The 15719-nt window shown below is 35.4% G+C and overlaps 1 protein-coding gene across 7 annotated transcripts in view; it reads left to right on the top strand.

Moving 5' to 3' along the window:
• ECT2 (epithelial cell transforming 2) overlaps positions 1-14450 on the top strand; it is a 72667-nt gene extending 58217 nt beyond the window's left edge. For 3 of the 7 annotated variants that reach the window (XM_066241442.1, XM_066241440.1, XM_066241441.1), the window contains 4 exons: positions 7829-7936; positions 9470-9616; positions 11604-11871; positions 13164-13275. In XM_066241442.1, the coding sequence (XP_066097539.1) occupies positions 7829-7936; positions 9470-9616; positions 11604-11870 (522 nt within the window). In that variant the 3' untranslated portion in view covers position 11871; positions 13164-13275. Of the gene's footprint in view, positions 1-7828; positions 7937-9469; positions 9617-11603; positions 11872-13163 lie in introns of those variants that run through there. The other 4 variants (XM_066241445.1, XM_066241443.1, XM_066241444.1 and 1 more) reach the window with 3 other exon arrangements.
• Positions 14451-15719: the final 1269 nt, after the last annotated feature.

Here is a 15719-nt window from a genome sequence, read left to right as displayed (position 1 = left end):
AAAAGGCAGTTCGATTTTTAATTTCTTGAGGAATCTCCATACTGTTTTCCACAGTGGCTGCACCAGTCTGCATTCCCACCAGCAGTGCAGGAGGGTTCCCTTTTCTCCACATCCTCGCCAGCACTTATTCTGTGTTGTTTTATTGATGAGAGCCATTCTGACTGGTGTGAGGTGATATCTCATTGTGGTTTTAATTTGCATTTCTCTAATCATTAGTGATGTTGAACATTTTTTCATATGCCTATTGGCCATCTGTGTGTCCTCTTTGGAGAAGTGTCTATTCATTTCTTTTGCCCATTTTTGGATTGGATTGTTTGTCTTTCTGGTGTTGAGATTTACAAGTTCTTTATAAATTTTGGTTATTAACCCCTTATCAGACATACTATCAAATATGTTCTCCCATTGTGTAGTTTGTCTTTTTATTCTGTTCTTATTGTCTTTGGCTGTGCAAAAGCTTTTTAGTTTGATATAGTCCCATTTGTTTATCCTGTCTTTTATTTCCCTTGCCCATGGGGATAAATCAGCAAATATATTGCTGCGAGAGATGTTGGAGAGCTTACTGCCTATGTTTTCTTTTAAGATGCTTATGGTTTCATGCCTTACATTTAAGTCTTTTATCCATTTTGAGTTTATTTTTGTGAATGGTATAAGTTGGTGGTCTAGTTTCTTTTTTTTGCATGTTGCTGTCCAATTTTCCCAACACCATTTGTTGAAGAGGCTGTCTTTACTCCATTGTATTTCCTCATTTGGTGTAATCGGTCTGTTTAGGTTTTCTGATTCTTCTAGATTGATTTGTGGAAGATTGTATGTTTTAAGGAATTTGTCCATTTCGTCTAGGTTGTCTAGTTTTATGGCATACAGTTCTTCATAGTATTTTCTTACAATCCTTTGTATTTCTGTTGTGTCGGTTGTTATTTCTTCCCTCTCATTTCTAATTTTATTTATTTGAGTCCTCTCTCTCTTTTTCTTGGTAAGTCTAGTTAAAGGTTCATCAATCTTGTTTACCTTTTCAAAAAACCAGCTCCTAATTTCATTGATCTTCTTTATTGTTTCTTTAGCCTCTATGTCTTTTATTTCTGCTCTGATCTTTATTATTTCCTTCCTTCTACTAGCTCTGGGCTTTACTTGCTGTTATTTTTCTAGTTCTTTTAGATGCAGGTTAAGTTGTTTATTTGAGCTTTTTCTAGCTTCTTAAAGTGTGCCTGTAGTGCTATGAACTTCCCTCTCAGTACTGCTTTTGCTGTGTCCCATAAATTTTGAGTTGTTGTATGCTCATTATCATTTGTTTTTAGGAATTTTTTTATTTCTTCTTTGATCTCATTCTTAATCCATTTGTTATATAACAACCTGCTCTTTAGTTTCCATGTGTTTGAGATTTTTTGAGCTTTTCTGTTTTGGTTCATTTCTAGTTTCATGCCGTTGTGATCAGAGAAAGTGCTTGATATGACTTTAGTCTTCTTAAATTTGTTGAGAGCGCTTTTGTGCCCTAACATGTGGTCTATCCTTAGAATGTACCATGAGCACTTGAAAAGAATGTATATTCTGCTGCTTTAGAGTGAAAGGTTCTGTAGATATCTATTAAATTGATCTAGTGTGTCCTTTAAGTCTGCTGTTTCTTTGTTAATTTTCTTTCTTGAGGATCTATCTACTGATGTTAGTGGGGTATTGAAATCCCCTACTATTATAGTATTGCTGTTGATCTCACCTTTTATATCCATCAAAGTCTGCTTTATATATTTAGGTTCTCCTATGTTAGGTGTGTGGATATTTGTAATAGTTATATCTTCCTGTTGGATTGCTCCCTTTATCATTATGTAGTGGCCTTCTTTATCTCTTACTATATTCTTTGTTTTAGTCTATTTTGTCTGATATAAGTAATGCTACCCCAGTTTTATTTCATTTCCATTTGCATGAAATGTTTTTTCCATCCTTTTACCTTCAACCTATGTGCATCTTTTGTTTTAAGGTGTGTCTCTTGTAGACAGCATATGTATGGGTACTGTTTTCTTATCCATGCAGCTACCCTATGTCTTTTGATTGGATCATTTAATCCATTTACATTTAAGGTTATTACTGATATGTAGTTGTTTATTGCCATTTTATTCTTTAAAGCTGTAATCCTCTTTTTGCTATATTCTTTTCCCACTTTGATCTGTTTATACCATGCCCCTTAACATTTCCTGCAGCATTGGTTTGGTTGTAATGACTTCCTTCAGTTTTTTTTTGTCTGGGAAACTTATTTATTTCTCCTTCAATTTTAAATGATAGTCTTGCTGGATAAAGTAGTCTTGGTTGTTGGTTCTTGTTCTGCATTACTTTGAATATTTGTTGCCATTCCCTTCTGGCTTCAAGTGTTTCTGTTGAGAAGTCTGATGTCATCCTTATGGGGGCTCCTTTGTAGGTGATAGCCTTTTTTTCTCTAGCAGCTTTTTTTTTTTTTCTTCTTTTATTTCCGAAGCTGGAAACGGGGAGAGACAGTCAGACAGACTCCTGCATGCGCCCGACCGGGATCCACCCGGCACGCCCACCAGGGGGCGACGCTCTGCCCACCAGGGGCGATGCTCTGCCCCTCTGGGGGGTTGCTCTGTCGCGACCAGAGCCACTCTAGCACCTGGAGCAGAGGCCAAGGAGCCATCCCCAGCGCCCGGGCCATCTTTGCTCCAATGGAGCCTCGCTGCGGGAGGGGAAGAGAGAGACAGAGAGGAAGGAGAGGGGGAGGCGTAGAAAAGCAGATGGGCACTTCTCTTGTGTGCCCTGGCCGGGAATTGAGCCCGGGACTTCTGCACGCCAGGCCGATGCTCTACCACTGAGCCAACCGGCCAGGGCCTCTCTAGCAGCTTTTAATATTTTCTCTTTATCACTTAGCTTTGATGTTTTAATTATGATGTGTCTTGGTGTAGGTTTCTTTGGGTTTTATTTTTAGTGGAGTTCTCTGTACTTCTTGAATTTGTGAGAGTTTCTCCTGCATTAATTTAGGGAAGTTTTCAGCTATGGTATGATTGAATAAAGTCTCTATCCCTTGTTCTTTTTCTTCTTTTTCAGGAACCCCTGTGATGCGGATGTTATTTCTCTTTATGTTGTCACAGAGATCTCTAAGAGTTTCCTCAAACTTTTTGAGTCTCTTTTCTTTTTTCTTCTCTGTTTTCATGCCTTCCTTTCAGTTGTCCTCCAACTCGCTGATTCGATCCTCAGCTGTATCCATTCTGTTTTTAATTCCTTCCATTTTGGTCTTCATTTCTGATATTGTATTTGTCATTTCCGACTGATTCTTTTTTAATATTTCGATATCCTTTTTTATACTTGCTATTTCTTTATTTAGGTGTTCGTGATGACCATCCATTGTTGTTCTAAGATCCCTAAGCATCCTTACAATCATTAAAAACTCCGCATCTGGAAGTTTGATTATTTCCATATCACTCAGTTCATATCCTGAATGTCTTTCTTGTGGTTTCATTTGGATTGCACCTCTTTGTCTTCTCATTGTATCTGGGTGTGTTCTTTGTAGAACTGGTTGAATCTAGGCTTGGTGTTGTCTGCCTCCAGTTTTTACTTGTGTTATTTCTAGGTCTTCTTGGGTTGGCATCAACTATTATTTGTAATCCACTTTAGGAATTGGGCCACTTTGAAGTTTTGATTTGTTTGTTTTCTTAACAGGTGATAGTCTTGTTTGCTGATCTCAGCAGGGGGCTTATTTCAAACTGTATCCAGGAATGTGGTGGGTGTGACCTGAGACTCTGAAATCCCCTTCCACTAGTTACTCTCTTTGGGGCAGGGTGTTTTCTCAGCTTCAGTATGGGGAGGTGTATCTCAAATATCCATGGAGACCTGAGTTTCTGCCTCTCCTCCCTACTTCTTTTTTTTAGCTGTGTCTTCTTGTGCTGATTGGAGCTGGAGAGATGTCTGTATCTCTGTGACCTGGAAGTACTTTTGTATTTTGCTTTGTGGAAGGATCAGCCCCTCCCCCAGTTATGACCGCCTCCAGCCCTGAATGAGTCAGCTTTTTATGTCATCACCTATATTCCTCTCCCCCTCACCATCCATCTCTCTCTCTCTCCTTTCTTTTTGGAAGACAAGCAGGCCCTTTCAAGACACCTCGTTCCCTGGTTGCCAGGCAAGTGTCTGTGAGCAGTACTTACTGCTCTTTTCCTTGGAGCGAGAGCCCAGCCTCACCCTCCCCCCCACCCCCCCCATTCCTGTAAGCAGGGGAGATTCAGGCGCTCCCTACCAGGTTTGTTGTGGCTTCTTCTTTGCTCCTTGGTTTTTTAAAGCTGTTCTTGTAGTCCAGATTTGGTTTTTCATGCTGATTGTTCATAAATTAGTTTATAATCCAGTTCGGTGGTGTGAGCTGGGAGTCCATGCGTCTGCCTACTCCGCTGCCATCTTCAGGTCTCTCCTAAACCTGTATATTTCTAAGGACTTGTTCATTATGAACACAGGAGAGTTTTGGTTTTGTGTGTATTGAGAAAATCTGGTTTAATAAGTTGTTTTGGAAAAGATTTTTTAAAGGTAGAGGCACATGAAACATTTCTTTGAGTCACTAGTTTACAGAAGCCCTCATAACCTTATAGCTCCTTTGCCTCTGATTTAGTGAGGCTTTGGGGACTTGTAATGTACCCTGTGATTTTTACTGATGCTCTTCGACCTGGCTGTTTGTAAAATAGAGGTTATTTTGTTCTGCTGTTCTTTTATCTAACTGAAGGCAATAGATGAGTTGAAGTAAGTTGCTTTTCCTGGCAAGTGGCCAATCCATTTTTCTCAGTCCCATCTCTTAAAATCAAATGTCATTATGAATATATACATATAGGATATATAATTATCTTTATCCTATACAAATTAAAGTGAAGATATATGAGAAATTCAAGTTACCAAAGTTAAATGACTTACTAGAAATTAGGTAGTCTATAGTAGCTCTCAGATAAAATATAGGTCCCTTAAAAGATAGTTTAATTTCTTCATCATATATGGGGAAACATGATAGATAAAGAAACATCATCTCTGCACAAATGACATAAATTTAAACAAAATTTATTTGTTAATAAAATTATACTTATTATATTAGTGGTTAGAAATCTGTAATGACTTCAGCAAAGCTACCATTTAACCTCAGGTGATAAATGAGCCTAAGAGTATGGACAACGAAATGAAAAGCTCCCTGTTGACAAGAGACAGAAAATGCATACCTGGGCAGTCTTAGAAAAACAGTTTCAACAGACTATAACTTTAACCTTTAAATTTGAAATAACAGAATATGGGGCATTATATCCATGAGGGAAAAAACTGTCAAGAGGATTTAAACCAAGAATAAGGGTACCCAGAATCTAATGTTAGCTTTATGTTTTTGGCCTTAATTATACATGTAAGATAATGATATTAGATTAAGTGTTCTTTCAGCCTGAAAATGTTAATTTTTAACTCATTTACAAATGGGCATGACAAATGAAATTAGTCTAGAATAAAATAGTTATACTTAGTTTTCTCTTAATTATTTAGGCTTCAATTATTTAGGGCACCAAAAAATTCATAATAGGAAGATAAAAACTAATTCAGAGTCAGAGATTTTATTTTTTCAATCTTTTATACATATATATTTAAAAATATTTTCTTCAACATGGCAGTTCTCAAATGATAAGACAGATGCACATGATAAGAGGAGGACATACTGCTGGTGGCCCTCTCCAGTAGTGCAGTAGTGCTATAGCTGAGGTTGCCTTGGGTGTTCTGGTGACAGTAAAATGTTCATTTTATCATCATTAAGTCTTCTTTTGAAAGACATTGAGATATAATTATTGTGATTTATAAAGTAGATAATACTTGATTAAAAACCCCTACCTAAAATGTTTAGGACAATTAATAGACTTAGTTTTTAAAAATTTCTAGGAACCCAAAATATGTTGTTATAATAAAGGATTGTTTGTTGCACAAAAAGTTTATAGAAGGAATACAGTGTTAGTGCATAAAACAGAATGCTGACTAGAAATATGATGGAGACAAATTTTTGTTATAGAGCTCACAAAACTATTCATTATAAGAAAGAATTATTTTTCCTAGTTCTAGGTATCCATATATAAAATGAATCCTTGCAGTATAATGTTTGCCTATTTCAGAAATTACTCTGCATCTAGCATGATGTTGGACTGGATGCTTATACAGTCCTTTCCGAATTTATAACTGTAAAACTGAAGCGTAAACTGTCAATGGATCTAGAACTCAAATATAAATAATGAAACAAATTTCATGAAGTAAAATTAGCCACAAGATGGCAGCAAACGTTTAACTATGTTCTGATTTATACTGTCTTAAACAGAATTTTTTCAAGTAGTGAAATTTTGTTACTAAGAAATGTGTGTGTAAATTCACATATTTTTTTACTTCAGTTGAGCTCTTTCTCAATTTAAAATACTGCACATAGTAAATTTTTCAAAAGCCCTGAGTCAGTGTCTTAACATTTGAGAACATTTCCATGTTGAAGAGAAAGTATTTTAAACTATGTATATACAAACTATATAAAAGATGAAAATCTCTGATTCTTTGAATCAGTAGTTTTTGTTTTCCTATTACATATATTTTTTTGGTGCCCTAAATAATTAGAGCTTAAGTAATTAAGAGTAAAATAAGTACAACTGTTTTATTCTAGGCAAATTTTACTTGTTATGCCCATTTGTAAATGAGTTAAGAATTAAAATTTTCAGGCTAAAAAAACACTAAATCTAATATCATTATCTTACATGTGAAACGAAGGCCAGAAGCATAAAGCTAACATTAGATTTTGGGTATCCTTATTCTTGGTTTTTTGAGCAAATCAGAAATTCTAAGCTATAATCATGATTACAGAGTTTGAGCAAATCACGGTAGCACAGGCTAAAGGTAGGAACTCAGTGACATTAGATGCTATCATAAATGAGATCATTTAGCTATTTAGTTTTCTATGTAGGTGAATCTTTGATATATGGATGTTAATTTTGTAACCTATTATTTTTGTTAAATTCTCTTACTACTTCTAATTGCCTTCCAACAATTCTATTGGATTTTTCAGTTCTTAGTTTTAAAAAATGTCATAAGTTGACCAATTCAGAGTGAGATTTAATAAATTACTTTGTAGTTTAAAATAAGCTGTAATGGAAGAAAATAATTCCCTGCATTGCCACTTCCAGGACCTCTTGATCACAGGTTCAGAACCTCTGATTTAGAATTTTTCTACATGTTAGTTTAGGATGAAAAGGAAAATTAAGAGAAAGTGTAAGTTTAAATTTGAGGTTTTCTCAAGTAAAGTGTTTGTGATACTGGTTCTGTAGTAATGTTTTTTAAGTATATAAATTATGCTAAATTTCTAACTTGTTTTAGGGTTGTTAGTAAGATTTTATATCGAATTCTTTTTCCAATTGCTTTGGTGTCCATTGTCCTTGCAGTGATTTTTTTTTTTTTTTTTTTTTTTACTGAGTGTGTACCACTACCCTTAAAGTAGTACATTTTAGATTAGAATTATGTCAAACACATCAGAAATCTTAAGTAGCTTCAGCTATATATGCTCCCATATGTACATAAGTGCTTTTTAAAAGTTTAATATTTGGGCCTGACCTGTGGTGGCGCAGTGGATGAAGCATTGACCTGGAAATGCTGAGGTCACCAGTTCAAAACCCTGGGCTTGCCTGGTCAAGGCACATATGGGAGTTGATGCTTCCAGCTCTCTCTGGCTGTCTCCTCTCTAAAATGAAAAATAAAATAAAAAATTTTTAAAAGGAAAAAAAAGTAAAAGTTTAATATTTGGAAAATGTTGTTTTTCTTTTTTCATTTTAATTTTAAAATAATAAAAATGTTTACTTTTCAACAGGAAAATCTTATTTACACTGCTGATTCAGATACCTTAGAAGTAAATACAAAAGATATGGACAGTACATTGAGTAGAGCATCTAGAGCAATAAAAAAGACTTCAAAAAAGGTGAGTCTTAGTGACATTATTATTTAACATAGCTCCAAAAACGTATATTTCAGAGTTTATTAAATAATAATGCCCTAAACACCACTGTAAAGATAGTTTATAAAACACAGTTGGTTTTGGGGCTAGGAACTAGCCCACAGAGATAGTAGGTTTAGTTTAGTGAATTCTTTGCACAGTAAATATAACAACCTGTATCCTTCCAATTCTTGTTATAGTGATACTTCTAGGAACTCTACTTCAGTGAAATGTACTGACAGTGTTTTAGATATAGATATGTATGAATTCTTCGGAACTATTGCCTCAGCAAAGGGTACATGACAGAGGCCAAAGGCTTAGGATCTGTTCCTGACTATAGTATGTTTCAGTCTTGTGTTGATGAAGATAACTTTTTTTCAGGGAAGTTGAGGACTGTGTAAGAGTGTTGGTAATAGGGCTTTTTAAAAGTAGGAGCATGAGCCCTGGCAGATAGGCTCAGCGGTAGAACATCGGCCCAGGGTGTAGAAGTCCCAGGTTCGATTCCCAGTCAGGGCACCCAGAAGTGCTCATCTGCTTCTCCGCCCTTCTCCCCTCCTTTTTCTCTATCTCTCTTCCTCTCCCGCAGCCAAGGCTCCACTGGAGCAAAGTTGGCCCGAGCGCTGAGGATGGCTCCATAGCTTCCATCTCAGATGCTGGAATGGTTCCAGTTGCAACGAAGTAACACCCCAGATGGGCAGAGCATCACCCCCTGGTGGGCATGCTGGGTGGATCCCGGTCGGGCACATGCTGGAGAGTCTGTCTGACTGCCTCCCTGCTTCTCACTTTGGAAAAATACCAAAAAAATAAAATAAAGAGTAGGACTAGAAATTTAATAGTCCAGGTAAAATTTCTTGCCATAGTCTACTGTTAGATTTAGATTTACAGGCTTTAGTTGTTGTTTTGCTTTTGAGGGAGGCCTTGCACTTATTTAATTATCTTTGCATTTCTGAGCAATTAACATATATGATATATAGTAGATAAACATGTTAAATGGTGAGTCAAATGGACTCATTCACTTTTTCAATAATGAAGTCAGGGTTCAAATGGCTTTAAACGACCTCACACCTAAATTTTAGTGTAATCAGACAAAAAAATCCACATTTTTTCTCTCCCATGCCAGGTTTATCCTTGCACTTTCTCCCATTTGACTGTAGTGCTCCATGAACGCAAGTGTACAGCAGGTTTTTGAGTAATGTTCAATGTCATTTCATTATAATGCTGATGAGATGCTATAGGAACTTAACTCTTGTTTATGTCAATTAGCTTGCAGTAAAATTGGTTTTATTATGTGTAGTTTCACTTGAAGTCACAAAATTTATTGATGACCACAACTCTGAATGAGGAATTACTGTACCACATTTTCTCAGTGTGTTGTCAAAAGAGAATCTAATTGAGTTATATACAATTGGTACAAAACTGTTTGATGTGTATTTGATTTTGTTTGTGTATAATTGTTCTTATCAGTTAAATTAAATTTATATAGGCTTAATTGTACCTTATAACTTTCTTTAACTCTAGGTTACAAGAGCATTCTCTTTCTCCAAAACTCCGAAAAGAGCTTTACGCAGGGCTCTGACGGCGTCTCAAAGCTCAGTGGAGGGAAGGAGTCCCCTCAGCGGTGACAAGCATGCAGTGAGTCGTCTGTCTAGCACATCCTCATTAGCAGTAAGCGACTTTGATTTAATGGGCTAAATGACTTATTCACATTTATGGAGTTGTTATAGAATTTTCTAACTTTTAAAGATAGAAACTTAATAATCTGCATCATTTTTTATATATCTTTTCTGACATTTTTTATTAGGTAAAGATAACTGAGAAAACCACACTTAATGAACCTAGAGATAGAGACATACTTTATTTGATTTGATATCTTATTTTCATTGAGATGTGTTCTAATATCTCTAAAGAAAAAGAACATTTTAATCTGGTTTATTACTTTACTAACACAAATAGCGATGTCTCTGTTTATACAAATTGGTTCCAGTAATACAGAGGTGGACAAAAATATGTTTACAGTTGAGAGTACATGAAGCACAAAGTTTATTCTTGTGTTTTTTATTAATTATTATATTATTTTCCATACAAACAACTGGAAACCTAATTTTGCCCACCCTGTATAACAGAGTTAATTTTATTTCTTTTACTATTTCTGTGGTGAGTAGACTATCTGAAACTGTGGACTTTAAAGGGTGATATGGATTCTAGATTTATATGTATGTTTTTAAATGTTTTCTGAAAAACCCAGTTTCCCAGTGATGTCAGAATTATTTAACAGTTAATATTAAGGACATTTCTTACACTTACTACTGCCACCAAGTATATGAGTGGTGTATCTTTATAAAATTATTAACCTAACCTACTAAGGTTAAGAAAAGCAATTGATTATCACTTAGCTATGTGTCCTTGAGCAAATTTCTTGTTCTCTTATCCCCATTTTTGCAGATGAGGAAAAGAGATTAATAGGACATACCTTATGGTGTTATTGTAAGGATTAAGTACACACACACACACATACACACACACACACATATGATGCAATTATTTGTGAGAGGCAGTATGAACTCTAGAACATACGTGTTCAAATCCTAGCTCTTCTGTTTTACTAGCTGTATGGCTTTTGGCAAGTTATTAAAGATGTTTGGATTTCACCATCTATAAAATGAAGCTAAAGTAGTAGTTGTCAGGATTAAATAGGTTAACTTATATGAAATGCTTTGAGCAGTCCCCAGCACACAGTGGGCTCTAGTGGGTTTTTCCCCGTCCACTCCCCCATCCTCTTTCAGCCTCCCATTCACACTCCCCAAGACTGCCAGAGAGAGTTGTTGCCAGCTGGACCCTCTAGATCTCCCTGAACCCTTATTCGGGCCCTCCATAGCAGTGCTCTGGGTCCCCAGCCCCCTCTCCCATTTCCTTTCCCTCACGTCCCCTCTGCATCCTCTTCCAGCCACTCTCGCTTTCTTGCTCTTCTTAAAAACACTAAAAGCACACCCCACCTAGAGGCTTTTGCACGTGCTCTTCCCTGCACCAGTAATGCCCTTCTTGAACTCTTCATATTGAATCTTGTGGACGAAAAGGGGTGCTATAATTCATAAATTTCTGACTGGGCATGCCATGGTACGTAGCTACCCTTCCAGGCTGCTCTAGTGTTTTATAATTGGTTACCTTTTATGTAACATTTATACACACAAGGCACATCATGTTTAATAACATTTTTTTAAGCTAGTTAAGTCTTTAACACATCAAAGACTTATAGCTTAATCTAAACATGCTTATACAGGTGTTTGATCAAGGTTAACCTTTCAGTGGGAGAAAAGTTGTACTTAGCTGATAATATAAATATTATGCAAAGAAATTTGATTAATGAAGAATGTTTTAAAATTGATAAAATACAGTAAGCATTTCTTTATTAAAATCAGATTATATGCTTTCTGAAGGCCAAAGAACTATCCCTTGTGTATTTCCTGCATCTATAGTAACTGTTATAAAGATTGCTTTTCAAATGAAGGTAATTGGATTTTATAGAAGTTTTCTTAGAAAATTAATTTGTATTATTAATGGTTTTGCCACTTTTATGTAAACTATTATATAAGAAGTACCTAAACTATCCTTTAGACATTCATGTCCTCTTCATTGCTTATTTCTGTTCTAACAGATTATCCATTCCGTTTCCACACGCAGTATAATTGGATTTACTGAGCATGTTTATGCTCAGCGCTCAAACTCTACCGGTGGGCGCTCTCAGAGCTCCTGGTTTCCATCTATACGTCACTCTGCCTCACAAGCTAGGTTTTCCGAGACACTTAAAGGAAATACTGGTTTTTCAAATTTCAAAAAAAGTTCTATCCAAGTCATCTTTGATATTTGTGAAGAATTAGGAGATATGCCAACTAGTAATGGAAACAAGCCTCAAGAAGTTTAATGTGAGCGTATTAGATATTTAAAATTTGTATCTGTGAAAAAAGAAAGTATACTTTCACCACTGAATTACTTATTAGGTGGGTGGGGACTTGAATTTACCACTTTATAACTGCTTTGCCTTCACAACAACTAGGATTAATAGAGTTTCTTTGCATACTGGCACATAAAAATATTTTTGCAACGTAATTTATGCTTAAGTCCAGAAAAAAATGAATGCTATTAGAAATTTTCTTATTTATAAAAGTGATCATTTTAAAGAATAACAATAATTAACATGTAAAGTGGAAGTAAAACTAATTTTTTTTGGTTGTATTTTTCTGAAGTGAGAAGTGGGGGGGAGGGGAGGCAGTCAGACAGACTCCCACATGCTCCTGACCAGGATCCACCCGGCATGCCCACCAGGGGGTGATGCTCTGCCCATCTGGGGCGTTGCTCTGTCGCAACCAGAGCCATTCTAGCGCCTGAGGCAGAGGCCATGGAGCCATCCTCAGCGCCTGGGCCAGCTTTGCTCCAATGGAGCCTTGGCTTCCAGAGAAGAGAGAGATAGAGAGGAAGGAGAGGGGGGAAGGGTGGAGAGGCAGATGGGCACTTCTCCTGTGTGCCCTGGCCGGGAATTGAACCTGAGACTTCTACACATTGGGCCAACCGGCCAGAGCCTAAAACTAATTTTCTTTATAATTCCTTTTGATTTACACCTTTTGGAATTTTGGTATTATGTATACTACTTTATTATTGTTAAAAATTCTGATATTTAACTTGGACCTCTGAAACAGCAAGTTTAGACAGCTCAGTGATGTAATAATCTCTTATCAGAAGTGCTGCTGTTTTACCCAGTTTTTATATGGAACAAAATTGTGCACAAATACATACATATAGGTTGCATAGAGAATACAAAACCTCTTTAGGAGTGCGTGACCTTTAATTTTAGAAAATTATTTCTGATGAAGTAATTTAATTCTGCTATGTGATTAAGTTAAGAAGAAACCACTAGGGTTTGTCTTCTTACCTCAAAATGTATTTACTAATTAAAAAAAATTTTATGACATGAAATACTGAATCATTAATATCTCATAGAATCACCATTAGCAGTAAGCCAGTGTCTATTTTAGTGACTTTGAGTATGCTTTCTTTCCTCTTTCACTTTTAAATTTTCTGTTTATTTAAAGAGTTTAGGATTTTCAGATGCTGTTTATTGTCTTTTGTAGAATGTAAAAATAATACACATGATGCTAAACTGTGTTACAATTTTTTAAAAGAAAAATTTTAATATAAAATATTTGTCTTGTTTTTTCAGGGTGTCCCATCTCCCTCCCTTGTCAGCCTTCCTTCCTTCTTTGAAAGGAGAAGTCATACTTTAAGTAGATCTACAACTCATTTGATATGAGGCTTAAAAAATCTTAAGTTATGGAAACTTGCACCTCAGACAGACTCTGACGTCAGTGGTGCTTGTCCTTGGCCCTTGGGGGAAGCTGGAAAGAAGATGGGTAACACTCAACGGTGGCATTTGACTTTCTTCTTGAAAGAGCAAAGTTAACCTCTTACATTTTTCAAATTAATTTATTAAGAATTTATATTGATTTTTGTGTAATTTTTTTCTGCTCAGAGCCTTCATTTGAAGACCAATATATGTTATTCATGAAATTGGTAGCTTTGCAACCTATACATATATTAAATAAATTTTATTGGTGAATGCCAGGTACTGCTGCGGATTTTTTTGTATAGTGTCCATGAATGAATCTTGGAAATACATATTTGTGTATCTCAATTTGTGCTGAAATTAAGTAAATCACAGTACTTAACTAGATAAAAATCTGCAAAGATACCTGATTAAACAGTGAAGTCTTGTTTCACATATGCTGTTTGGTTATTTACCTGCTCCTTTTGCAGTTTGTTTTATTCTCAAGTAGTTTTCAAGATCTAGTGTGTCAATTTAAAAAGAGCCCTTATTAAAAAGAATAACAGTTAAAGGCGATTGTTTCAAATACTTTTGCAAATTGAGATAAGGACAGAAAGATTACAGAATAATGTATATTTTGCACAAACATGATACTGGTGTATACTTGTAGCTGTTTCAGAAATGTGTATTTATGGTGATTTTTAGGCAGTAGCTAATGTTGATTTAGTTTGATAGTGTGTGGAATTTTATTCTGAAGGATGACCATGGGGAAATTGTGGTAAAGACTGTTTATACTCTTTATGAAATAACTCTAAAGTTGGCATCAGTTTTACTAATCTGCTGTAAAATGCATAGATATTTGTATGGTCAACTTTTTATTGTGATCCCATAATTAAATGTAAAATTGAAATACATTTATTTGCTGCTGTACAATATTTTTAAAACCTTGAAGCTATTTCTCACAATAATTTTTTTAATAGTAATACAGAATAATCATTTTATTTCCTACCTGTTTAGGGAGTACTACAAACATTTAATTGTCATTTAACAATTCTCCGTTATCTTCTTTAACTGACTATATAGATTTTTTTATACCACGTATGTGCCGCTTTTAAATAGTAAATGACCCTTTGTTGCTGTATTTTAAAAGCAGTTGTATTAGTAAGAACTTTGTAAATAAATACCTAAAACCCAAGTGTGTTTTATGGTTTATATTTTAAACAGTTCCTTTACAAATTATTGTAGGCCAGTATGAATGCCTGCATCAGGCTCTGCTCTGTTGCATATTTGTTTGCAAATTTGCTTCTTCTGTCCTCCATTAATTGAGCATTATTATACTGAGCTATGTGTAAGATAGGATTTTTTTAATCTGAAGTCTACTTTGCTGAATGGAGATAGTGGATATTATGATAGTTATATAAAATTGTGATTATGTACACATATGCATTTTTTCTGGGAGAAATTACAGTGTTTTTATCAATTTAGTAAGAATGGAGCTGTGATTCTCTTCCAAAGTGTGGGGTTTTAAGGGAGAGGGAATGACATAGGCATGACGTTAGAAATGTGTTGGACATACACGGATAAGTTATTAAAATCTGACACAAAAGTCAATATACAAATATTGATTGTATTTCTTGACACCAGCCACGAACAGGTTGAAATACTCTTTTTAGAAGTTACCTGTTCAAGTAGCATAAAAAATTATTAAAGCACTTAAGAATCTAATAAAAGGTATATAAAATCTTACAGAGAAGACTGTAGAGTTTTATTTACAATAATTATAGACCTTGATGGAGATGCTTTATCATAGCAGTCATGGATTAGATATTTCTTTTTTTTTTTTTTTTTTTTTATAGTAAAGTCAATGCAATAAAATTTTTATTTCATTAAAAATACATAGATACAATGAAAAGTTGAATGCACAATTTTTATAACTTCTTGAGATAAAAGGTTAGCTTTCAGATAAGTTTTATGATTGAAGTTGGCCCCTTTGGGTGTTGCCTGAACCTCTGTAGGGCAGGTTCATTCCTCTGGCACTAGGCATATATTTAGTAGAAAAGCCTGAAAAGCACTTAGAGAGCTTGGTATTAATGGTGTAGGAATTTCAGCAAACTTTTCCTCTTTGCATGTAAAAAATTAATACTAGACCTTAAATGTGGCTCTTCAGTCTCCAATACTTAGTTTTGTTTGGTGAAACCAGGAATGTGTCATTCACCAAAGATGCCTACTTACTTGTCTCAGTTAAAAACATTGAAAAACAGAATGCTCATTTAGCAGCAGGAGATTGAAGAAAGGGTCAGTTAACTACCATACTCACATTGAGCCTTGGGTTACATAATAGACGCTGAAGATCCCTACAACCAGGTGTATGACACTTCACTTCTGAGACTTAATTTCTGCAAAAGGAGGTAGATTAACTATTTACTCAACAGACATTCACATAGAAATGACCAG

Source organism: Saccopteryx bilineata, chromosome 8 (assembly GCF_036850765.1).
Source record: "Saccopteryx bilineata isolate mSacBil1 chromosome 8, mSacBil1_pri_phased_curated, whole genome shotgun sequence".
NCBI classification, from domain to species: Eukaryota; Metazoa; Chordata; class Mammalia; order Chiroptera; family Emballonuridae; genus Saccopteryx; species Saccopteryx bilineata.
This window is presented reverse-complemented; position numbering and strand designations above follow the sequence as displayed.